This window comes from Procambarus clarkii, chromosome 20, assembly GCF_040958095.1.
Source record: "Procambarus clarkii isolate CNS0578487 chromosome 20, FALCON_Pclarkii_2.0, whole genome shotgun sequence".
Lineage (NCBI taxonomy): Eukaryota > Metazoa > Arthropoda > Malacostraca > Decapoda > Cambaridae > Procambarus > Procambarus clarkii.
In genome coordinates, this window is record NC_091169.1 from 37,793,404 (window position 1) to 37,819,952 (window position 26,549).

The 26,549-nt window shown below is 36.5% G+C and overlaps 2 protein-coding genes across 2 annotated transcripts; one reads left to right on the top strand and one right to left on the bottom strand.

Moving 5' to 3' along the window:
- The first annotated feature begins 803 nt into the window (after window positions 1-803).
- On the top strand, window positions 804-21,303 carry ENGase (cytosolic endo-beta-N-acetylglucosaminidase). Its single transcript, XM_045737875.2, has 12 exons — window positions 804-1,273; window positions 4,217-4,425; window positions 5,456-5,604; window positions 6,147-6,310; window positions 6,473-6,612; window positions 8,029-8,194; window positions 9,268-9,474; window positions 12,550-12,612; window positions 13,033-13,127; window positions 14,416-14,556; window positions 17,168-17,326; window positions 18,021-21,303. Exons 2-12 carry the CDS (start codon window positions 4,223-4,225, stop codon window positions 18,145-18,147), a joined length of 1,614 nt encoding a protein of 537 aa, XP_045593831.1. The 5' UTR covers window positions 804-1,273; window positions 4,217-4,222; the 3' UTR covers window positions 18,148-21,303.
- On the bottom strand, window positions 19,096-25,796 carry LOC123755340 (ferritin light chain). Its single transcript, XM_045737876.2, has 6 exons — window positions 25,542-25,796; window positions 24,617-24,728; window positions 23,778-23,875; window positions 22,619-22,783; window positions 21,366-21,518; window positions 19,096-20,125 (listed from the first exon to the last, which is right to left on the bottom strand). The coding sequence occupies exons 2-6, from the start codon at window positions 24,726-24,728 to the stop codon at window positions 19,994-19,996; spliced, it is 660 nt and encodes a 219-aa protein (XP_045593832.2). The 5' UTR covers window positions 25,542-25,796; the 3' UTR covers window positions 19,096-19,993.
- Between the last annotated feature and the right edge of the window lie 753 nt (window positions 25,797-26,549).

Sequence of the window (26,549 nt, forward strand, 5' to 3'; positions counted from 1 at the left end):
GCTCTTCCCATTCCTTTGCAGAAGCGCGCGCGTCGGTGTTCTGAGGCTGTTTCCGTGGATGATGTAGACAGTGTGGGTGATGTGGCCTCTGTGGACTCTTCGGACGGTGCGGGTGTGGCCTGTGTGGATATGACGGTGGAGGCTGTGCCTGCGGCGGGGCCTGCTGGGCGTGGTGTGGTGCGGCCTGTCTCGAAGCGTTCGCGGCGGGTTCGGAGTGTCTCCCCCCTTCGTGGTGTGCCTTGGGAGGAGGTGGGGGAGTATGGTGCTCAGCTGGCGTCCCCCGCCGAGGATGATGGTGCTGTGAGGGGCTCCGACGTTGCTCCCTGTGCCCCCCCTCCTGCGTCTCCTGCTGTTGGGTCCCCACAGTGGGGGGTTGTCCCTGATGGTCGGGACCTCGTTGTGAAGTTGCGGAAAGATGTGCGCCAGGGAGCCTCGGCTCTTGTGCCCTGTGGTGGGGTCGCTGCCGCGCCTGCTGTTCCCCCTCCTTCCTTGCCCCGGTCTGGGGGTTGCCTAGTCCCGTCTGCTGGGGTCGTGCCCTGTGAGGGTCCGGAGTTGGGCCCTTATCGGGATGCCCGGGTGCTTCCGATCCCGTGGTGCTCGTCAACCATCTGGGTGTCGTCAAAGAAGGAGTTTGTTTATAGGGTGCCGGATAGGATGTCTCAGCCGAGGGTCCAGCCTGATGGCAAGCTGCCCGCCGACCTGTGGGTGGTTTGGGAGGCGTACCGCTTGCGCTTTCCGTACCGTAAGTTTCCGGAGAAATATTAGTTCCCGTCTTGCGCGCACCGCTACGCCGTGCCTGGATCAGCTGTCACCGTGACCATGACGCCCCGCCCCCCGGTGCGGGGAGTCTCCCTCTGACGTTCGCCTCTGTTTTCGTCGCCACTCCTCTCTCTACGGCCCATCACGTCTACCGCTTTTGACTTTCTTCTCCTCTTTACCATCAACGCGTCTCCTTACATCTGTCCTGGTGCAGTCATCGGGAGGGTTACCCCTTCATGCAAACTGCACCTATTCTCAAGAAGAAGAAGATATCCGGAACCTACCTGAGGGCTATTTTAACGCTGTTATAGTGGCCTCGATGAGGACAGGAAGCCGGCGGCTTGTCAGAGGTCCCCCCACCACCACCACCAAGGGTTCCATGTCCAGCCTGAGGACAGATTGGTATCCTGTGTGTAATGGTAGAGTGATATAACACAGGAAGTTTGTGGCGAGTGAGTGACGGAGGTGGTTATTATCTCGTCTAGTTCTCGCCCCCCTTCTGCCTCAGTTACACGTAATTGTCAACTCTCTTATTATTCTTGTTCCGTTGTTGTCTTAGTGGGGTTTATTTGCGTTTATTATGCACCCTATACCCATGCTGTAGGCGGTAGGGGAAAAAGTTTTTTTTACAGCGGCTCGAGGACTTGTTCCTAAAATTCATTTAGGTATGGAAGTTAAAAATCTTGATGAGCTCTTTACAAAATTTGCTATATGTCATCACATCTGTAATGGACTTAAGTCGAGACAAGTACAGGATGAATTAAGTAACTGGCATGTCTTGCAGTTATGTATATTGTGTATTTCATCATTGGTGTGTGTTTAGGGGAAAGGTTTAATAGTTTTTCCATGTGTGTTGGTCTGCGATTGGTTAAAGAATGTAACTAGCTGATCAAGACTGTAATTTGCTTAGATGCGAGTTTTGGGATTAAGTTCCTGAGCCCATTATATTCCCTTTGTAACCTATGGGGGGTAGAAATAGCCTAAGCTACTCTATCCCTTTGAGATGTATTTATTGCTTATCTCAATAAACATACTTGAACTTGAACTTGTAACCTTTCCCATTACCATCTGCAGGACATGTATGGGGTGCATAATAAATTAACTAAATAAAAAGTCTCCGTGGTGTAGTGGTAAGACACTCGCCTGGCGTTCCGCGAGCGCTATGTCATGGGTTCGTATCCTGGCCGGGGAGGATTTACTGGGCGCAATTCCTTAACTGTAGCCTCTGTTTAACGCAACAGTAAAATGTGTACTTGGATGAAAAAACGATTCTTCGCGGCAGGGAATCGTATTCCAGGGACCATAGGATTAAGGACTTGCCCGAAACGCTACGCGTACTAGTGGCTGTACAAGAATGTAACAACTCTTGTATATATCTCAAAAAAAAAAAAAAAAAAAAAAAAAAAAGTTAGAGTAGCTTTTATGCTATTTAGATAAGATCACCTGACTTTATCTGTGCTGTAATTATTTTACACAAAAATATACGGCTCGGTGTTATTTGCTAGTTTACAGTACAGTAGTTACCATAATTGAGGGTCTAGGTAATGGTAGGCCTACAAGCAATGGGAAGCATTAATCCTCTATTTTATATACATAAAATATTATTATAAGCTCGCCATAAACAAAGTTTGGTATACTGTATTTTGCTAAGATTGTATTGTTCAAACTGGTTCTCGGTAGTAGAGTTTGGTTCATTCTCGACTTGAATTCGGGAATCCCGGGTTTGAATCCCAGGTAGGGCAGAAATGGTTGGGTACATTTGTCATTCACCTAGTGCTTCTGTTCACCTAGCAGAATATAAGTATCTACGAGTTAGTTAATCAACGGTTGCGAAGTTGCTTCTTGGGGGTGGTCATTAGTTTGACTTGAGGGGGATGTGGGGAAGGACCTCAATAACAGCCTAACATAATTAATGTATATACATACACAGGCTGTCTGTCCCCTCGACAGGCAACCTACTGTAATTTCTTTAGCTATAGTATGCTAAGAAATGTAGTTTATCCATATATAGAACTGTATATCTTTAGCTATACCCCGAAACGCTGTGCGTGTTGTGGCTTTGCAAGAATGTAAAAATACAAATTTTATGAAATCTCACATACCCATTGTACCTTCTTGTAAATAAATATTATTATTATTACTGTAAGAGCATCTGTAACCCGGTGATGAACGAGTCGGCCCATTCCAACGCCCTGTTTTTATTATTATAATACCTTGAGCTATGTTATACATGGCTAGGCAAGGAGTTACTTATATTGTAAATAATAACATGGTAATGCTTCCAATATTATACACAGGATATGTATAGGGTGCATAATTACTTATTGTTGGCATTTTATTATCATTAGTAAAAAGAATACTGGATAAGAGCTAGAGGCAAAATTAAAATTTATGACAATGATGTACTGTATATTGTCTAAATTACTATTGTAAATGGTTAGTAATACTAAATTTAATTAGTACAGTAATACTAATTTAATACTGAATTATGAAATGGTTGGGCACCATTCCTTCACTCCATCCTCATATCCAGATCCTTGTCTTCGCATCCCTTATATGTGCTTCCACCTGATTATTCAATTAATGTACCTACCAAGTACCTTCTGTGACATGTTCCTACATGTATTTTATAAATAAAAAATATCATTATGAGCCTAGCAAGTAGGCAGTATGATAACCAATAAATTACAACAAATACTAAAACCTTGTGGATTTTAGTAAAGATATATTAATTAATTGTGTCAGGAGACAGGCAGGCAGGGTATATATACATGTTAGGCTTGTATTGAGGTTCCTGCCAAGGTCGAACTTTTTTTTTTTTTTTTTTTTTTTTTTTTTTTTTTTTTTGAAGATATATACAAGAGTTGTTACATTCTTGTACAGCCACTAGTATGCATAGCGTTTCGGGCAGGTCCCTGGAATACGATCCCCAGCTGCGAAGAATCGTTTTTTCATCCAAGTACACATTTTACTGTTGCGTTAAACAGAGGCTACAGTTAAGGAATTGCGCCCAGTAAATCCTCCCCAGCCAGGATACGAACCCATGACATAGCGCTCGCGGAATGCCAGGCGAGTGTCTTACCACTACACCACGGAGACTGTTTACTACTACTGACCTTCTCCACCATACAACTACTTAACAAATTGACTAACTCCTGGGTACCTATTTACTGCTAGGTTGACAGAGGCATTAGGTGATAGGAAATGTGCCCAGCCATTTCTGTCTTGCCTGGGATTCGAACCAGGAATTCCCGATTGAGAGTTGAGAATGAACTGAATTGTTCTGTACCACCCAGACCCTCTTATTTTTTTTTTTTTTTTTTGTCTGATTTGGAATGTAGGCATCAAAGCATGAGCAGAGATATAGTTTTAGTAGGTTTTTACGTAAAGAGCTTAAAAAAAAAATCTACTATCTCACCAGTCTGGTTATATTTTAATGGCATTTTGTTGTGACAAGGGGACAATGGCACCAATAGAGGGCAGTGATGCTGGAGAACTTCGTCCACTGAAAACTTTGGATGAACTTCTAGAATGGACTGAGCAAAGCCATGTAAATGATGAGATTGTCAGTGAGAAGGAACTTTTCTCTCGTGTTTCTCATCATCCTCCATCACATCCAAAGACACTCATTTGTCATGATATGATGGGTGGATACTTAGAAGACAGGTATGTGGTCAGTTGCTGTAGTTTTGTGTAATATTAAATGAAATACTGGTACCTTAAAAGGTTCATTTATGTAAGGATTATTTTTACCCTAATTTAAATTTTTAAGAGTGAAATTTTAATTATAAATGTCAAGAGAATGGCTGGGGTTTATAAGGTTGAAGTGCACATATGGTTGAAGTGTACATATGGATGAAGGGCACATATGGATAGATGATCAGGGGAATGAGATATAAAAAATATAAAATTTAAACATAACTCGGTTTTAATTTATTCAGTTTGAATCTTAGAAAGGAAACAAGTTAGCACTGGTTTACCAGTAGAGTTAAAAAAATTGCTTTTGAAAAACTAAAACTAATTAATTACAGTACTTGTAGTTTAAAATAATATGGCTTGGCTATAAATATTTCTTTCCTCATATGGCAACCCATCCTTCCATTTATATAGTAGTTTTTGTAACTATGTGCACCATAGTACAAACATTGATGTACTATGCAATTAGAGAGAGAGTAGAATTTTGTACTATTCACTTTATAAGAGTCCGACAAAAATTAAGCTAAAGTACACTTAACACTTTCGCAAGTACACTTAAATATTCCTAGACTTAGTATAGCACACATGTATACTATATTATTCCTCAGATAGGATGTATTAGACCTAAGAAGATTAGGTTAGTTTAGTTTGTCTTTGTAATATAAGTAGAAAATCTTTTCTTGTTTCCAAATTCAATACAGTACAGTAGTACCGATTTTTATTTTCTAATTGCGATGTACATCGGTATATGTACTATGGTCCTCATCCTTCCTATAAGTACTATATCAAAACAGGAGGAGGGCTTGCATATGGAGAAGTAGACCTAGGTGAAAATTTTGTTCTCATGATACTATCTTAACTTTCTCTTTCTTCAAATTCTTGTCCTGGCTGGTACTGCCTTCTCCATGAGTACGAGACATGGTGTAGCAATGATTTTATTACTAATAATGAAAGCACATGTTATTACAAACTTAAACTATTATTACTTTTTTTTTTGCAGGTTTTATAAGGGAAGCAAAAAGAACGATGCTTACAGGTTTTATCACTGGTCAGGAATTGATACATTCGTGTACTTCAGTCATTCCCTTGTTACAATTCCCCCAGTGTCTTGGGTCAATGCCGCACACCAGCATGGGGTTAAAGTCTTGGGTACGTTAAAATCACGTTTTGAATAGTATATTGTCACGTGTGAATCAAAAATGATTTAATTCTGTTACATAGTTCAATTTAAATTCTCTTAACTTTTGCTGTAACAAATTACTATATGGCATTTATTGATTAGTTGCATGAAGGAAAATTGAATACCTTGTTTTTTCTTATTAGCAATTTTAATTCAGATAAATGCCTTTAGAAGATATAATTTGATTTGATACAGTGAACTGGAAACACTATGCTTGTTTCTGCTTATTCAATAATTGCTGTAGACAGAGCACATTCTAGCAAATGTTATGTAACATTCTGTAATGCATTGATAGGAGCTTCATTGCTTCTAAATTTTAATTTTTTTAACTAATTTAGTATTTCATAATAATATTTTTGCTTTAATAGATATGATTTTCTTCCTTATTTACCTTGATGCAGTTGAACTATACCTGATTACTGGATTATTGTAGTAAACCAGGTTTTTGGATGTTCTGTGTAAGTAGGTAACAGGATTTTTCAATCTAATATTTCTCTATCTTGTATCCTAGGAACATTCATCACAGAGTGGAATGAAGGTGCTGATGTTTGTAAACGGATGTTGGCAGATGAGGCAATGATTACAACCTGTGTATCTCAGTTGGTTAACATAGCCAGACATCACAAATTTGAAGGATGGCTCTTCAATATCGAAAATAAAATAGATCCTGAGCAGGTGAATTAGTTAATGGTAGTTTTTGTCCTCAACAGAGAAACCTAAAAATTTAAAAAATTGTTACTTTGGACGTATTGTCTAGACTATTTTAGCGGACTTGTGCCAATATGTAATTGTTTAAATTAACATGAAGCTAGTAAATTCATTACAGTCTTTCTGCAGGTTGGACAATTGATAAATTTTGTGAAGAAGTTAACACTGGCAATGAAAGAGTCATGTCCTGATGCTTTGGTGATATGGTACGACAGTGTTACCATTGAAGGAAAATTACTCTGGCAGAATGAGCTAAACAATCTTAACAGGTAAAGTATTTAGAGATAAAAATGGTTACAAATGCTATGCTTCTTACTTCATATGTCTTTAAAAGGCATTATATTGGTATTATATATATTATATATACAGTATATATGTGTGTATATCACGAAAATAAACACGTGATTAAAAATGTGACAGTGTCAGACCACAGAGGAAAATTGAAACAGGAATTTCCTTAAGTACTTTCGTATATTAATACATCTTCAGAAGGAGTGGTTTTACATATCGAGTACTGGACATAAATAGGCAGGAGAGAATGGTGGAGTGAGGTGAGGTACAATAAGTGGACACAAATATGAGCCGCACAAAAACTGCAAAGGGCCTATTGGCCCATCCGATGCAGCTCCCATTCATAACCACACACAGGCCCACACATGGATAATCATAGCATAAGATAGTAAATATTTACAATGAATTAGTTAGACAAATGTGTTCCAATGATCCTACACAAATTGCCCTTTAATTGATCTATTAAAAATGGATCTAAATTATATAAACCAATGCTAATGTTCAAATTACTTTCTTTTGTGATCTGTATCAAAGCAGATTCAATTATGTTTCTGTTATAGGTGCTTTTACAATTCACAATTGAAGAAGCCATCTCCCGATCAATTTGGTGAGCATCTTCTGACAGATGAACAAACAAAGCATTAGACAACTGGCCATGTCTTACAGAGTATTTATGTTGCGAAATTCTACATTTCAAATTCGGAAGTTTGCCGTAGCAAAGCACGTCGTACATATAATAATATATGCAGTGAAAGAATTCGCCCAAAGAATGTGTTATGTTTACCATATTTCGCTAGGTTTGAAAATACTGTCAAGGCCTTGAAACTTTTTAATATACATATATTGTTTAGCTACGAAAATACTGTTGGTAAGCTATTAGTTAGGAACAGCCCTCGTAGTGATAATTGTGTCATTTATAAAATACCTTGTAAAGACTGTAATAAGTTCTATGTTGGGCAAACATCTAAAGATTTAAAATGTAGAATTTCGCAACATAAATACTCTGTAAGACATGGCCAATTGTCTAATGCTTTGAATTGATGTAGGTGCTGATGTGTAAATGATTTTTGGTAATCTGCTCTATAACACTTCTACAATCAATTTATTTTTATTTCACGACTCAGATTTTAATGTCAAGAGTTGTATTTTATTTTAAAAAAATTTGTTTGCTTATTGTAGGCTATATATCAATTACTAATTTTGGTAATTAATTACCAAAATTACCATATTATCAATTACCAAATATACCAATTTTGCCCGAAACGCTATGTTTATTTGTGGCTTTAGGTATTGAATGTACTAGCTCTTTTCTAGAAATCCCACATTGTTTGTAAATCAACTAAGTATGTACTTTTCCTGAATAAAAATTTATTATTTATTGTACTTTTCCACAGGGCATTTTTTGATGTTTGTGATGGAATTTTCCTGAACTACACTTGGACAGAAGATCACCTGAGGCGTACGCAAGAAGCCGCTGGTGAGCGAGCTGGACAGGTTTACGTGGGGCTTGACATGTTTGGCCGCAACTTCTACGAAGGTGGAAAATTTAACACTTACAAAGTAACAGTAACTCCATTTTATTTTAATTTGTGTGAAGATAACGATATACACATTCTTGAAGTGAATTGAGAGGGACGGTGGAAAGTGTTGGGCAAGAAGGGAAGTAATGGAAAGTTGCTAGAGTAGTGAGGCATGGTGTAATGTATCTATAGTTGTTTGGATGTAATTATTTGAAAGTTTTTCTGATGTATGTAAGGAGATAATTCTAAAAATCAATGTCGGTGAAAGTAATGCAAGGATGGTCAACTGAAGAGTACACTGTACTGTATGTGAAATTGGGGCAATTAAAAAAAAAGGTGCTGGAAACAGGTGAGAGATTTAAATACCTTGGGTATGGGTATTTTACAAAATAGGAATATGTGTAAGCAAAGAATAAAGCAGTAGAGTTGGAAGGAAAGTGACTGGAAAAATGAAAGTTTGGGTAGGAAATGAGGAAGACAAAGATGATGGACAGACAGATATGAAGAGTAAGTACTGTAGTTGTTTTGATGGAGTAAGAATGTGAAATTTTACCCAATAATTTCTGAGAAGTTTTCATAAAGTCCATAAAGTGAAGGATCAAGCTGTGGTTGATTTGCTAAAATGCTGCAGTGGCAATTTTTCATGATTCTGCCAAGTGTGGAAAATACTGTATGTTGAATGGATGGGTATAATATTAATACTGTACTATTATTTTATGTAAGAAGTTACACCAAGTTTTTTGCACTCTCCTGAGTGCTTTATCAAGTTCTAAGTACAGTATATGGTTAGGGTGAGACTTGCATCTTGACGACTAACTTCTCGTCCTAACCACATACTCGAACATACTGTTTACACACATGACTTGATAATGGTCCAGGATGAACCAAAACGTTATCATTTCTTCATCTTCCGATATGTGGCAATATCTGTTTGAGTGGAGGCTTTCCTCTAATATTTGTATTGTTTAATCAAAACTTAAAGCATTTAATTGGCAATTATTTAAATTTTTATAATTGTTTAAATTAATATCTTTTCTATCTAATCCATTAATGTATGTTGAATCTCGGTCAGGGTTTAAATTCATTAATACTGATTTGTAATTATATTTTCAGGCCTTAGAGGTGGTAAGAGCTAACAAGTTATCAGCGGCCATTTTTGCCCAAGGTTGGACATACGAAACTCAAGACAATTTTGTAGAAGCTGAGAAGAAGATGTGGAAATCCTTGGCCCCTTATCTTGCACATCATGGGCCTTGTTTCTTACCTTTCATGACATCTTTCTGTCAAGGCTTTGGAGAAAAATATTTTCTGCAAGGGAAGGTTAGGATTAATTTTAAAGTGCAATATATATGAATTTTTATGCAATCATGTTTATAATATGGAAGGGATATTTTTGCATTAGATTAAAAGAAATTAATATAATAAAGTATTATCCTGTGAGATATGGCTATTATATGTTTAATTGATGCTAACTGTAATATACTTCTGCCATAAGCTAACTTGGTACTTCATTTGCATTTTAATAAAAATCTGTTAATAAATCTAGCGAACATATATGGAAAGAAAGGAAAGTGACAACGTTTCGGTCCATCCTGAACCCTTATCAACTCAATAAGAGTCCTGGATGGACTAAAATGTTACATTCATTTCATATGTTGATCCAAAGATCCACTTCTCTGACACAAAATGGTTCAAAGCCGTTTCAAATATCCCATACAGAGAATTAGAAGCTTCATTGTCAGGAGTTTAAAATTTTAGAACTTCAGAGATGAATTTCGCTCTTGTTTTGTGACCATCCAAGCCACCCCAGCAGTTCCACAGGTTTACATGCTAAGACCACATCAAGGAAACGGCAAAAGGTTCATGGAACAGGTAGGCTTGACCAGAATTATGCTCCAATTCTTGCCGAGGCTCAAAAGCAGAATTCACAGGTTTACTCACATTATTTGTAGCTGTTGAACTATAGTATTGATGTGACTGCAACACTGCAAGCATGCAAAACACACACAAAAAATAGTAGAGGGCTGCTAAGTATATTACCAGAAAAAAATGAGGGCTGTAGATTATACATAGATTTAATTCAAAAGTATGATCATATGTTGTGTTAGATATATTCATTCTGATGTAAATTATATAATTTTTTGTTATATATTGTTTTGAAATATGTTTAGCAATTGGCATGGTTTTTTACCTCCCATATCAGTCTTTTTCCTTGATGTGGCCGAGTTGCTCAAGCATGCTGCAGGCTGATTTCTGGCTAAAAGAAATGTTCTTGGCTTATAACTTTGAATGAATTTAACACACACTTTCAGTGTGTGATAAATTTTGTCAAACACTTTCATTTCTGTGACATCGTAGTGAATAGAACATTGTGTGTGGAGGAAGCCTTGTGGTGTACTTGAATCCACCTACATTGTGTATATGGTTTTCCCATATTCTGGGACCAGAACCCCTCTTATGTTCATCCAAATTCCACATGACGCAACTCGGAAAACCCCAAGTTTTCAGAAAGAAAATTTTCCCCAAGAATTTTTTCCCCAAGAAAACCCATAATGCAACCCACAACAGTTGCTGGAAGTCTTGAGTACTGATAGTGTTTACTACTAGGTGTCTAAAATGTCTTATCGTACACCCGGGAATCAAACCCCGAGTCTGTTCGGTTGCGAGCTGACTGCGTTTGACCAGTACTTTACTCAATAGTACAAATGACTGTGTTAACAAGGAGTGGAATATATCACGAATGCTTGCATATATAAGTGATACATGCTTTTTTGGAAATGGGATAGTAGTCATGATATGGAATTTAAGGCAAAACTGAGATGAATTTAGGAACTTTATAAATAAAGTTCATTTGGTATAGGATGATAATTTGTAAAGGATTCAGTATTTCATGCAGTGATCTGGAAGTGGATATAATGAAGATTTTTAATCAAACTGAGGGTAATTATAGAAGTGAATTTTAGTGAGAAATTGATTGATGTGAGCCTAGGAATTTGTTGGCTAAGCATAAGATAGAAAGAATTTATAGACAAAAATGGAATTATAGAAGTGATTATGGATAGTGAAAGATATTCAGTATGTTACCATAATTTTTATACAAATTCTAAATAATTATAATTGTACATGGAACAAACATAGACCAATTAGACAGTGGTGACAGTAATTGATTCATGTTAGAGAATATGCAAGGCGTGGTATATGGAGGTTCGTCAGATTCTGACTGTAGTATGTAATTTAGATTTGCTCTAAATTAACAATTAAGAGTGTAAATGGAGAGTTAAGGGTAATAATAGAAATAGAAGAATTAAAAGATGATGTGCTGTAAACAAATTTATTATACAATAAACTGGACAAAGATATTAGGTGAAGTGAGTTGAAGTATTGATTTTGACTAATAATTGATTTTATTAGTCACATTTGTAGAATTGCATAAACTAGGAATAGAGATCAGTTTGTAACATCTTAGTAAGATGAAAATGTAATCAAATTGGTGAAATGAATATACAAAAAGAATGTGCAAGCTAATAGTATTAAATAAACATTTATAAGTAAATACTAATAAGAAATTTTAAAAGTGCAGGAGGTAAACTGATATACTGTTAAGGTCCTCTTAATGTCTCGTGATTGGTGCTAGTGTGCGTGTGATGATTGGTGATTAGGAGTGTGCAGCTATACAAGGTGCGTGAGGGGGGGGGGTTGTTTCCCTGGAGGCCTATTTTGTAAAAGATCATATTTAAAATGTCAAACTAGCCAATTGGCATTTAGGACAAAACACAGTAGTATAGATTACTCACCATTAGTTTGAGTGCTTTCTGCATAACAAAATGTGCACATGTAGTTTGTGTAGGGCTTATTGATCTGGATTTTGGAAAGATCTGTTATGTATTTGTAACTGTAGCACCTCAGTTATTTCTCTAATAAAAATCATCACTGTACTGTATAACATTTTCTTAATATTTATGAAACAATACAATGGCATTCAAATGTTAAAATTTTGTTTGCTTTTACAGGTTAACCATTCATTTGAAATTGACATCAAAGAATTTTTGTATTTCCATTTGAGCCTGAGAGTCATCTATTGGTGGCAGAGATAGAGCAGTTAGTTTATGAAGTATTGTGCTGCCCACCATACCTTGAGGTTACCTTGAGGTGCTTCCGGGGCTTAGCGTCCCCACGGCCCGGTCGTCGACTAGGCCTCCTGGTTGCCGGACTGATCAACCAGGCTGTTGGACGCGGTAATGCATTACCATGTGGTAATGCATAATATAACCTTGCTCACAGACAATGAAAAAGCCTAATATTTACAGGTCATTCAGTCGTAGGTTTAAAACAAAGATTATTAATACAAATGTTGAACGTAAATGGATATTTGAATGTTAAATTCATTTTTTGCAGATTGACAGCAATGACCCATGGCATAATCTGAGCAAGCAGCAGTACCAGCCTCTCTGGTCTCAGGTATGTTTTAATTAATAAAGTTTTCACTCGCATGCTTATATAGCATTTTAAACTCTTAACTGCTTCATTTGATAATTATATTTTCAAACAGTCAATTGATTGATGAAGATTAAGTCACCCAAGAGGTGGCAAGGCCATGAATAGCCCATAATCAAACAGTGGCAAGGAAATTTTAAAATGCTCTGGTCACCTTAGGAGTTTGTTAAAAAAAATATATATAAGTTTTCAAATAAATATTAAATCCTTTTGCAGTAGCATTTTAGGGCTTTGTTAATTTAATTAGACTTGATCTCTGATTTTATCAATTAGTCTACATAATAATTCTCATTATATTGTGCCATATATATGAATATTAATTGTACCAAATAAGCAACAGATGTTAATCCCAGTAATTTGAGTAGATTATTTATTTATATTTAGGAAGAAGAATCTGCCACTTTAAACATTGTTACAAGTGAAGCCTTCACTGGAGGTGGCTGCCTTGGGCTAACCACAGTCAGTCCTACAACTGTCAGGTCCAGTAAAATTATTAATGTCTGTAGATACCAATAGTTTGTAAGGGCAGTTATCTTCTAATTACAGGATGGGAGCTACGCTCCTGGTGTCCCATCTACCCCCGTAATCTTTGTCGTACAAGCCTTTATAGCTACTGATAGTTTTGGTATTCACCACCACCTCATTTAAATTGTTCCAACCTAGTGGGTGATCTTAAGGTCTCAAACTGTTGAAGATGTAGATGATACTTGGGTAACAAAGATTGGTGTGTCATCTTTAGTCACACTGGCTGCTGTAGAAGTGGAAGATTTTGAGTTGACCTTTTTTTATCACTGAAGAATATAGTAAATGCTTTTTGGGAGATGTGAAGGCTGGAGACTTTTTCTGTAAACTTGTATTCAAGTTACATTGCACAACCGCCTTCCTTTCTATGTTGACTTGCCTGGGGGGTGCATTTACTGTAGTGTTTAGGTGTTTTAAGTTCTTTCCAACACCTTGAAAATGGGAACTGCATAATGATATACATTTATGTATGTTCATTGTACCATGTCATGTTTCATAGCATTTGGATAATATATCATTAATGCCTTATGCAGATAACACCAAATAGTTTTGCAATTGTGTTAGTGCCTTAGTTAGAGGTATAGTGCTATGGATAGCATTATACCTCTTTCACTTACTGTGGCTGACTTTCTGATGTGTGGTTTAGTCATCATATAAAGTGAAGAATAGATGACGTTTCGGTCCATCCTGGACCATTATCAATTATGTGTTCATAAAAAATTTTTATTGCATGTTTACTGCTATGTGGCTATGGATAGCATTATACCTCTTTCACTTACTGTGGCTGACTTTCTGATGTGTTGTTTGGTCATCATATAAAGTGAGGAATAGATGACGTTTCGGTCCATCCTGGACCATTATCAAGCTGTATCACAATCGACTTTATAATGGTCCTGGACGGACCGAAACGATGACGTTTCTTCACTTCCTGATGTGTGGTTTGGTCATCATATCTTCAGCCACATTATCGTGACTGATCGCCTGACTTTATATCTAGTTCTTTATTCTTTATTCTTTATACCCATTAGTATTAAGCTTTAGTCATTAATGTTTTTCCTGCCCGAAACGCTTTGCGTAATAGTGGCTTTAGGCATTGCATGTACTAGCTCTATCTATTAATCCAACAAACTTTGTAAAATCTCTTGTATGTATGTACCTTACCTAAATAAACATTTATTTATTTATTTATTTATTTATTTATTTATTTATTTATAGTTTAACATAGTTTTTTGTTTTAATCATTAGGTTATTTGTGTGTGGAATAAGCTGGAAAGTGGAACTAATTGTGACCGTGTGTTACAAGTGGAGTGGACCAGCTGTGCCTTTTAGCTTAGTGTTGCAGCTTGGACCTTCTACAAGTACTAATGATGCATCTGAAATCAAAAGGTAATGTTTGTATTCTTTGCTTCTTCATATTCATATATGAAATATCAGCAGCAGATGCTAAGTGTATTAATAGCAAGTTTGTGAATTTAATTTTTGATTTTACTTAATTGTCTTGTACTGTATTGTCACTTAATACAGTACAGTAATACAGTATCTCAGTTTTTTGGATTAATTACTGAACAGTGTACTGTGCTCCTGTGTAACTTGACCACGTTGTACCGAACCCCTTCTGCTGTAGCCATAGTATCTGAAGTGTGCTGGCTTTTTATACTAAATATCATTAGGCGTTTGTCATTGGTTGTTCATCATCACACTGTATGTTGATCTCCTAGGGTACTGCAGTTATTGGCAGTTGCTGATTTGAATTATAATTGCATGATCTTTATATTGTAAAGAAGGGACTATTTAAATGTGTTTTAATGGTGAAAGTGTATTTGAAACTCCCACAACGGTAACTGTCAGCATTGTGCATGCGTAGAAAATATATTCATTATGGGTGAAGGTTTCCCCCTCTAAATGAACATAACCAGTGTACATATTAAGAATATAATCATCTTGAGGTTATCTTGAGATGATTTCGGGGCTTTAGTGTCCCCGCGGCCCGGTCCTCGACCAGGCCTCCACCCCCAGGAAGCAGCCCGTGACAGCTGACTAACACCCAGGTACCTATTGTACTGCTGTACTGCTAGGTAACAGGGGCATAGGGTGAAAGAAACTCTGTCCATTGTTTCTCGCCGGTGCCCGGGATCGACCCCGGGACAACAGGATCACAAGTCCAGCATGCTGTCCGCTCGGCCGACCGGCTCCCTGGTCATTCCCAAGTATGCTTTGTGATTGGAAACCAATATAAAAATGTAAGTGTTAAATGTAGAAATCTAATCAGAAGTTTTATAAGAAATTATGAGAAATATAATTTGCTTCTTTAAAACATTGGAATGGGTAGGTGGGAAGGACAAATTAAAGGTGCGAGTTGGATATTGTGTGGGAGACTATCAGGCCGTGTAAAGGTAGGGCTCTTTCTCCCATTCTTAATGAATACAAGTACAAGAGATGGTTACAGACTATGATAATGTCAAATCCTCCTCTGAGGTACAGCCCAGTGCACTCAAATCATCACATAACCTAAACTTTAATACACTTGATGAGACTTGCCAAAATGGGGGAACTCATCCTTCTTGCCGCTAACATCAAATTTAGTTAACACACGAGGTCTAGGTTAAATGACAGCTTAGACAGCATTAAAAACCATTGTATTTAACAACCTTAAGATTTAAGTTTGTAAAACTATTTTTCTTTTATATTTTACTTTTCTGGAATTGACAAGACTAAATGACTTCTAAATTAGGAACTAGGATTGTCAGGCAGAACCCAGGATTTTGTCAACAAGGAAAAATAGTCTAAAAATACTCCACAAATTTTCAGAAATTTTCAGAAAACTGCACCACTTTGCTTCCGCATACTGTGCATGAAACCAGAAAAGACAGATTATTTTTCATTTCCATTTTCTTTATTTTTGTATGTAAATGTATCATTCTATCAGAAACTTTTTTCTTCACACAGGCAAATGACAATATGATGATAACCACTGTCTCAGGGTTAAGCTTTTTGGCACCAAGTTATTACTTGAAAAATGCATGGACTCACCCCTATGGAAGTAAAGGCGAGAGTGGAACAGTTTATGAAAGCATGAAAGGAGATGAGAAGGTTAGGGTTGAACAAGTAACAGGTTTATGCAGTGATAAAACCTCCTGATGGGAAGCTACTAGGAAGAATTAGGGCATTAGGACAATAGATATGGATGTTGCTAGGCAATAGTGTATTATCAGTTAGGTTGTGGTCATAGGCTGCTAGTACAAATAGCTTCAGTGGTTAGGCAAATCCCCTGAAAAGCCCAGCCTTGACCAGGGCAGCTATAGTTGAGGAACTCAAAATTGATCACAGATAAACCACAGGTAAACTCGGTCAATGCCAATTCAAATAGGCTTACAGGTTCCGGAAGATTAGAGGAAATGTCAGCACTGTGGAGAAATGCCCGACAGACCACTGGAACATTAACTAACACAGTGCACAGTTACAAACTCATTAAGATTTCAACTTAGATTCAACAGAGCAGAAGACGTTGTTAAACACATATGGCAAAATCTTACTGAAGCGACCATACAAGTCATAAATACTCATACTCCGCCCAAGTAAACAGAAACAAGCAACACTTAGTGGGCCAGCCAGAGACTTAGGGCTTGTGCAGGAATATCCCTGGAAAAAAAATGTCAATTCAGTTCTTTCCCTTCCCAGTAGTGAATAAAGATTCCACGAAAACTTTAATGTCTCAACTTGTTGAGTGTTAATCATCACATCCCTTGTCTTACTTTTTGTATGGTATTATTAGGGGGTTTGCCAGTTTTGACAGAGGTCGTTTGGTTAGTATCTATCAATCTTCTGAATGCGTATTGGTATGTTCTGATCACTGTAGGATTCGGCACCTTAATGGGGTTTTATGTGAGAGACAAAAGTTACCACTTCCGGGCCCACCCTTGTCAAAAACTTCACACAAGTAAGATATATTGTTTAAATATTGTAACTTTGTGTACTAATCATTAATCTTTTTGTTCAGGTTCTTAACTCTCAAATGTGAGACTGGCTCTAAATTGCTGGAAGATAATGCTTATCCTAAGAGGAGGAGAATAAGTGGGTCAAAGAAGGAAAAGATAGATAATTCTGTTTGTGAGCCTATGGTGGTAACAGATACTGAAAAAAATGGCTGGAAAATCAGGTTAGTTTATGCATAAATAATTTTTTATTTATTTTTGCAATTTAAGTATATGTATGATTCTGAAAGGACAAGTCTATCTACATTAATAAATCAAATGTGCTAACCAAGATGTACATTTCATTTTGTCCACAATGGACAGGGTTAGAGATCTATGCATCTGTGTAGTATAGTAAGTTATTGAGCATTTGGAAATAGAATGCAATTCAAGTGTGCAATTAAACATTTATGTAATGTATGTGATGTAATTATAACTTGAGCTTGTAAACCAATGGGGTGTCAATTACTGCATTCTATGAACTTTACTGTATTTAAAACTAATTTCATCAAAGGACAAGAGACCATGATAGCATAAGCAGTATGAAAAAAGGTGACCATCTTCCTGTTGAAGATTCTGGGGATCAATGTCCCGGCGGCCCGGTCAAGGACCAGGTCTCTGACCGGGCTCCCTGGTTGCTGATCTGATCAACCAGACTGTTTGATGCAGCTGCTTGCAGCCTGGTTGATTTTATCGCCATACAGGTTGCAGTGAAAGTAATACAATGTCAAGAGAAGAGTTATAAACAGGATAGGTGTGGAACCTATTACATGAATCTACATTTTCAAGGTTGCACTGTATATTGCAAATTAAATATTTTATTATATATTAAATTCTATATTACGAGGGTTTACATTATTTAACATTCTTTGTATTCAGATCATTCTCGGTTAAAGAAGTGGAAGGAAACGAATTGAAACAAATAGATGTTAAATTAGAAGGAGAATCGACAGTCCTAATTGGAAAACTGGACATCATCAACCGCTGTATCAAAGGACTCGTCTAGCAAAGCAATGGTGGAGCAGGTCTGATTGTGTTGATGCTTGAATAGTTGATGATTTGAAAAAGAAATGTATGAATATTAATTTTATAATGTCATACAGTAGAAACCTAAATATTGATTTTATAATGTTATAAAATAAAAACATAAATATTGATTTTATAATGTCATACAGTAGAAACCTAAATACAGTATTGATATTTTAAGGTCATACAATAGAAATCTAAATATAGTATTGGATTTTGTAAGGTAGAAACGTAGTAGAAACCCACTATAACAGAACCCCATACACTAAAATATCAGATGCAGTGGAAGGATTCTGATCTGGTAAGTGCATATATTTACAAATTTACAAAATACAAATGGCTTCTGAATAGTTTAGAAATTCCCAGTAAACTGGATTTGCAGTAGGAAGGAAAATATAAAAAAAAAGTAACATTTATTCACTTAACATGTACGTTATTATTAAAACTAATTTGACCTACTAAATTATTTTCCAAGACGAGAACCTTGTGATACAGTTACAAGTCGACGTTTAGTCAAGGCAGGTGGACAATCTGCTCAACTGCTGCAGGGATGCATTTTAAGCTGCCTCTGCCAGCTTGTGCTATACTGGGGTATTATGAGAATTAAGTGGGAAGTCAATAGTGTTGATTATGTATTTTTCATATATATATATATATATATATATATATATATATATATATATATATATATATATATATATATATATATATATATATATATATATATATATATATTTATCTGTATCTTATACATACATATATACCATTTGTTCTTAATTGTTTAAGATAAATTATTGCATCAGTTGTTATGTTAAATGTATTTATCAATATTTGTGTTGGAGCTTTTAAACTCCATGATCAATAAATATTTATTGCAGATAGATCAGCCCAAAAGTTTTTATTGTGTGTGGATGAAATAAAAACACCATGATTTTGTTAGTACTATTACTAAATGATACAGAAACAACAACATTTATCTTTTAAAGTATTGTGCAGTACTTGTTTGAATTATGGTCCTAATATTGGTACAACATTAATATATATATTACAGGAGCCATGGTTTGTGCATTTCATAGTTTTGGAAAAAATGCATATATTAAAATACAAACACTTTAGTCATAAATCTCAAAAGGGTCAAGTTGTAGATGTTTTAACACCTGCTCAAATAAATGATACAATCTGCAAATTCTAGATGTACTGTGGTGAGTTATAATAACAATAGATATGTAGTATCATAATGAGAGGTTAAATATTTTGCTGGCTATATTTATGTATGCTGTATAAGCAAAAAATATTAATTCAATGTGCTTTCGAGTACCGGTATTAACACGTTATCAAGAAATGCAATGGAGTAAAGAGGGTCAAAGTAATGAATATATGCACAGACTATAACATGAATGAAGGGGGTGTGTCCTTGATCTCCGGGCTGATGTCAGTCATCTTCCTACTATATCAGTATGTAGTTATATATATAATGCAATTAATTTCTTTGTTAATTATTTACTGAGGTCACAATATAATTGCAACAAATAGTTAAAGCAAAATAATGTAGACCTGGCTGGAAAAGAAATACAGGACAATTTTCTTAACCCACATATTGCTAGCCTCTACAATCCCATGTATTCCATATGCTTCTTTCTTATTCCTTTCCACTTATACATTTCTTTGATAAAACAGATGCAACTTTTGTGCCATGAATTTCCATGTAAATAAGATTGAATGAAATAATAACTATAATGACCTCAAAAAAAAATAAAAATAATATACATGGCAGCATAGTTCTTCCAAGTCTGGAATAAAGAATCGGAGCAATAGGAATACGAAATTTAAAAGTGGGAATCAAACAGGTGGAGAGCCACACCAAGGCTGTTCATCTTCTGGAGGGTGACAACATGGCCGGCCAGTTCACGTGTACGCTCTGCCTCTTCCTCAAGCTTGTCGGTCAAATAATGGGATATCTACAAAATTAAAAAAACAAATGGAATTAACTAGAGTAAAACAGTTCATCACAACTGAATAAAGAGAGCTAATTGAACCTAAAGAAATCAGTTGAATACAGCAAATGATTCATTACAATGTTTCATTGTGAATAACAAACATTTGGCAAATATACTGTATTCATGTACATAAAACTCCGGTTAAATTATTGGACTGCCAAACTTTTTAATGAGATTTTGCTTCCTGATATATTTGCAATATATATTGAACGTTATATTGCAGTACTAAAACTCAAGTTTAACTGTAGCCGGAGCTGACAATATATTTTATTGATTTTTAGCTCTATCATACTGAAAATTAAAGTACAGGTATGTTTATTTCAAAATTAATATGTTTGTCGATTGCTGGGGGGCCAGTGCAAAATATTTTGGGGAGATTGGTTAGGCCAGATTAATTAGATAAGGGTGTTTTATTTATAGTAATATAGATGGGACACCTGGTTGTGACCAGGTCAACCCTGTGTCCAGACTTCTGATGCACACCCTCCCCATCTCAATGTGCACACACCCCCCTCCCCATCTCCATGGGCACACCCTCCCTCCCCATCTCCACGCGCGCACCCTCCCCATCTTTTAAAGAGTAAAACTTAAAAAGTTTAAGAATACAGTAAAAAATACAACTCTTGCTATACATAAAATTGAAAGAACTTTTGGCAAATATGGTGTCATAATAAATTCATTATCATTCCAAAATCTTTTATCAAAATTGATATACTAGTATTGTAGTATAATTGGTTTTGCTAAATTTCTCTGTGGGTTTTGACATTTTGTCTAATCCCCAAGATCAAGAAAGGTTTGCCACACATTATCATACATGAATACTGTACCTTATTCCATGCGTTATATGCAGGCGATGAGTCACAATAACGTGGCTAAAGTAAGTTGACCAGACCACACACTAGAAGGTGAAGGGACGACGACGTTTCGGTCCGCCCTGGACCATTCTCAAGTCAATTGTTTTGAGAATGGTCCAGGACAGACCGAAACGTTGTTGTCCCTTCACCTTCCATGTGTTATATATACTAAGAATGAATATCATTCAGTAAGAACTACAGTATATCCAAAATGCCTTGCCTTTATATACATCTAAGTACCCAACAAAGATGGCAATTTTTATTTAAATGCAGAATCATAAATTTTATTTAGTTCTTACTTTTACCCTAAGAAAGTACTGTATGTAAAATAAGCTTTGTTTTTTTACCTCCAGATCTCCAAAGTTTGTTTGATTTTTAAATGTTTTTAGGTAAAGCTTGTTCAAATTCTTGGATAAGTTCATAGAATCGTCCAGAACATTTCTCAACGTGCTCACATATCTGTCGCTGATGTCCGCAGTTTCGTACAAAGAAAGTTCACCCTTGAAGAAATTTAATGGAAAATATTATATCACAAAACTGTTGGTTAATTACATTCATACACATATTTTTATTGTTTTTGTCAAGGACAGGCAGCCTGGTATATATATACATGTTAGGCTTATATTGAGGGCCCCCAAAGTTGAACCACTGACTCTCCCCAGGATGCAACTCTAAACCAAGCTGACTAACTCCTTTGTACCTATTTACTGCTAGGTAAACACCTAAGCATTTGGTGATAGAAAACATGCCCAACCATTTCTATCTTGCCTGGGATTCGAACCCAGAATTCCTGGTTGTGAGTCGAGAATGAACCCAACTGTACTACCGAGACCCACTTAGGAACTTTTGAATGCCCTGTGATAGTCTTTCTGGTGTGGTGCCTTCTTTTGACATACTTAAATGTATACATGCACAATTCATATTTAAAGATTAACATCGTTACAAACACAGTCTTGACAAATTTTATCTGTGATCTCTTAAATACAGTCTGTAATCTAATACATTAGATTAGACACTAAGATTACTATTGCTTCACTACTGAAACCTCCAAAGTTATCAAATATGCATAATAAAAAATGTCAGAGATACATGATCTCTGTATTATTTCATGGACGTTGCCCATTCATAATAGCTAGTATGGTGCACAGGAAAAATAGGAAATGGGGGCTTAGGATCTTTTATTTATAAAAGTAATTGACTTGCTTTCATGAACTCAAAGGTTCTTGAATATGTGGCCAAAACTTCTTAACATTTATCTTTTCATTACACTCCAAAAAAAATTTTTACCTCCATTTTTCTACGTTAGCCTGACTAACATTTTTGTAAACAATTAATATATTTGCTTCTGTAACTACCTTTTATTTTTTTTACAAGATTGGGCACCAGATATAAAGGCAAAATTAGTAAGGACAGTCTCTTAATAATCTTAATATCTTGGCATCCATCTATAATCACAAAATAAATTATAACTACTCATTTTCTCTCCCATTATTTCTTCAATTACTTAATTTTACAGTAGAAAGGTGCTTGCCTAAAATAACATAACTAAAAATACAACAAAAATATAAATATTAAAATATAAATTGTATACTGTACATACCTTTCCTGTGACATTAAAGATAAAATTACCATCTTCAAAGGTACCACCACGCTGAAGGAACTTCTTTAGGACATCAAAAGCATTCTTCCATTGCTTGTCACTTGCCTCTAATAGATATTTGGCCAGACCAGGACGCTCTACATACTGACTTCCATACTGCTTGCTCTGGGGGTAAGTTAAAAGTAATTAAATGTCAGTTCCATTGCACATTCATCACAGCGTGCATCCGTGTATGTCTCGACTAGGCAGCTACTCATGGTAGAAGGGCTTATCCCTGTGTCCACATCAGAAATACGCACCCTAGTGTAAGAGAGACCCTTGTATTCTATAGCGACAGAAGTGCCATGGTAGCTGCAAATTTTGTTCATGTTGCATTAACATCTTTAGCCATGTATTTTCCACATAGCTACCATCAATGCACCCAACACTCTGATGTGCTTCTATAGATAATTAATTCCTACATTATTTCCAAGCCTCATTTGCATCTTCAATGCAGTTAATTCAATTTTTCACTTGATATCATCTCAACCATCCAAGATCTTCGAAACATCCACAGTCAATCCCCCAAGTTTGCTTTTGGCTCGTTTTGACCTTGCTAAACACATACTGTATATTTCTTATGCCCCATGAACACCCGTCAAGTAAGCAGAGAATGTCTCGTTAATGTGACTGAAACAAATCAACTCACACATACGAAATAAAAGTGAATACTGACTTTGGGTACAGAGATACTGTACTGTCTTTTTATTTTATTCCCATTGTCAGGGACAGGACGCCTGTGCAGTACTTAGGTTTATCGAGGTTCTACTAGACCAACTTCTGATCTTTCTCAGGGTGCAACCTACAACAGTTGCTTAATTCCCAGGTCCCAGGTAAGTGAAAAGAAACATGCCCAGCTGTTCCTGTCCTGCTCAGGAATTGAACTCTGATCCCTCAGTTGTGAGTGAGGGATCAACCCTCACAAACACAACTAGGCGAGTACAACTAGACGAGTACCGTGTTTACCGATAACTCTAACCTGCTTGAAAGTATGCTTTTTATAATCTGTTCTAACACTGAAGCAAAACGTGAAGTCCAGTCAATTTTATAGAAGAAAAAACAAAGAACAGGGTATATTAAATTTTTGATTTGGGTATTAAAAGATTAAAATGCAACTTACAGAAAACAGATATTTGAGGGAGTTGTCAAAATGCTCTTGGACGAGTTGTATCAGTAGCCTGATGTTGTTATTGTTCTTCAAGAATGAAGACTTAACTCCTGAAGTGTAGGAGAAAAATACATCTTGAAAATTATATTATCATAGACCTGTATCTGCTTGTGGAGGTTAAATATAAGAATAAATTTATTATAAGATATTTAATGATTTACTGTACTTGTGTCATAGACTAGTGATACTTAAATTGTCTTAAGTGTAAAAAGATGATGTCATATGTTGAGTATCACATCAGCAATCTTGGATGATTAACAACTATATATGCTTCAAAATGTTGTAAATACTGTAGCTGATTGGAATATGTGTAGGTTGTATGGTGTTGAAATTCAAATGTACAACAGTGTATGCAGTGCTGTACATACAGTACTATGTACCTGTATGTGCTGTACCTTTCAACCCCACTCAAGAATCAAACCCCAGCAAGAAGAGAGCAAGAGGTTTGTTGAAAATAATTTCTATGACCACTGTATTTGTCCCAAGTATCAGTCATACCTGGTACTCGATTGGAAACAACAGTTCTTTTGTATACCCTCCTCATTTTGTATTAGGAATGCTTATGTTGTACCTGTGGCTATTTTTGTTAAATTCCCATTGTTGGGGACAGAAAGCCTGTACTTGGGCTTGATCGAACAAGGGTTCGAACCCTCGTCACGGCCCTTGTGGATTTGTTCATGACAAGAGTTGTTTTAATTGGGTCATAACCATTTATATTATATATTTAGTTACATTGTGAGTGAGTGAGTGTGTGTACGATACAGTTTAGTACAAGAGAGTAGAATACATACTGCTAAGCACGGCGTCATGTTTGGCCAAGGTTTCTTTGTCGGCCGTATTGTCCGCCTTGATGACAGCACATGTCAACAAAATGACACACACGTTGACAAGTAACAGACGCATCTGTAAATGGCAATGCAAACTTTAAACAAAATTCTTGACAACCAAACGATGTGGTTTTAAATACTAAAAAAAAAATATATATATATGCGTGCTTGCACAAATGGTAAATAAAGAGGACATGATCTAGACACGTAGGGGGGTAGAAATAGCCTAAGTTACTCTATCCCATTGAGATGTATTTCTTCCTTGTCTCAATAAACATACTTGAACTTGATCTAAACATACATAATACATTTAAGTACCACTAAAATAGAATCAGAATACATTTAAGTATCACTAAAATAGATTCAGAATGTTAGGGTTATCTTTTTGCGTTACCACTCACAGTATAATTATGGGGTGCACAACAAACTACAGCTCACAGGATGAGCACATGGTACACAAACTAACCGCTACTGACTGCCGGCAACACTCAAAAATAATTCAGAGGTTAAAACATTAAAATAACCAAATTGAAAGTGAACCCCCCCCCCCCCAAGAAAAAGACCCGGATGTGTATATAGTTATACCCAACTATACCTGGCTATATACCGAAAAATTTTAGCTACCTAACTTAGCAAAATTCCAGATGTTAGTTTTGATAGGCGAAAACTTGCTAAGAAATGTAAACCGCCGATATTTATATTTATATTAGTATATTCAGGTATAGAAGCAGATGACTTCTGACTCCTGATGGTGCTACATAGCCTTCCCGGCTTGGTGCCTTCTTTGATAATTACTTTTGACTCCTATCCAATGGGGCAGTGCTTCCGGAGCTCCGGTGAGCGCTAGTTACAATTTATATTAATGTATAAAATAGTAATGTGTACCCACCGTTGAGGCAGACGTGGCGTTTGGGGAAAAAGTCTTGGGCAGGCTTAATTGTGAGTATTAGGAGCGAAAAGTCTGAAGTGTAGATGATCTATCTAGTGGTTACAGATGACTGAAGTGAAGGTCCCGGCAGATTGATCTTCAAGGGATTCTGTTGATGATGGCAAGGAGGAGGGGAGATGGAGCCAGATTACTGCGACACTACACTGAGTGTGCTACAGTGGTCCTGGCTGGCGATGACAAGGTACTGAGCCCCGCTAGGCTACAGCTTCCTCATATAACTATTGCCTTGAGCACGCGCGCGCGCACACACCAAACCTGTAGAGCATGTAAAGAACTTGCAATACGGTGATGTAATGAGTGTCCACACAGGTATGTAAAAGCTGGATATAAGCTGATCACAGGTGAGAAGTCTTCACACGTGCTAAGGGTATATTCTGCAAGAATATCTTAAAAAATTATTATAAGAACAAAAATAATATATAATTATATTTCCCTTTACCTAAATTTACCTGAGGGTCCCCTATCTAGTGTCGACGAGGACAGGAAGCCGCGGTTTGTCAAAGGTCTCCCTATTTGACGATTTTGTAAGAAATCATGATATGTACTCTATAAAAATCCATTTACACCATTAACATCGACTAGAGAATCGACCATTCTTAAGTCGATTCTCACAACCAACTTGAATGGTCCAGAACGGACCGAAACGTCGTCGTCCTTTCACTTTCTAGTGTGTGGTTTGGTCAACATATTTCAGCCACGTTATTGTGACTCCTCATCTACAATTCGGTATATTTACTGGCAAGGGCCATGCCCTTTCGTCAATTTAAAATATGCATATTTTGGAATGAAGATCCAAGGTTAATTGTTCAAATTAGCAGCTTCGCATGAAGCAATAAGCCCTCTTCAGTTTCATCTATTCTTATGTTAAAATATTCGTGCCAGTGATGTCCTCTACCACAACAATCACAGATCCTTGTTATAACCCAGCCATTGAGACGTAATTAAGCG

What these genes read in the sequence shown, in the direction of transcription:
- LOC123755340 (XM_045737876.2), bottom strand. Translation starts at nt 24,728, where the DNA reads ATGCGTCTGTTACTTGTCAACGTGTGTGTCATTTTGTTGACATGTGCT. An exon ending in ACATGACGCCGTGCTTAGCA is followed by an intron (nt 23,876 to 24,616) that starts GTATGTATTCTA and finishes CCTACACTTCAG; the next exon opens with GAGTTAAGTCTTCATTCTTG. An exon ending in CAAACTTTGGAGATCTGGAG is followed by an intron (nt 20,126 to 21,365) that starts GTAAAAAAACAA and finishes TTAATTTTGTAG; the next exon opens with ATATCCCATTATTTGACCGA.
- ENGase (XM_045737875.2), top strand. Translation starts at nt 4,223, where the DNA reads ATGGCACCAATAGAGGGCAGTGATGCTGGAGAACTTCGTCCACTGAAA. An exon ending in GAGCTAAACAATCTTAACAG is followed by an intron (nt 6,613 to 8,028) that starts GTAAAGTATTTA and finishes ACTTTTCCACAG; the next exon opens with GGCATTTTTTGATGTTTGTG. An exon ending in GAAAATTTAACACTTACAAA is followed by an intron (nt 8,195 to 9,267) that starts GTAACAGTAACT and finishes TTATATTTTCAG; the next exon opens with GCCTTAGAGGTGGTAAGAGC.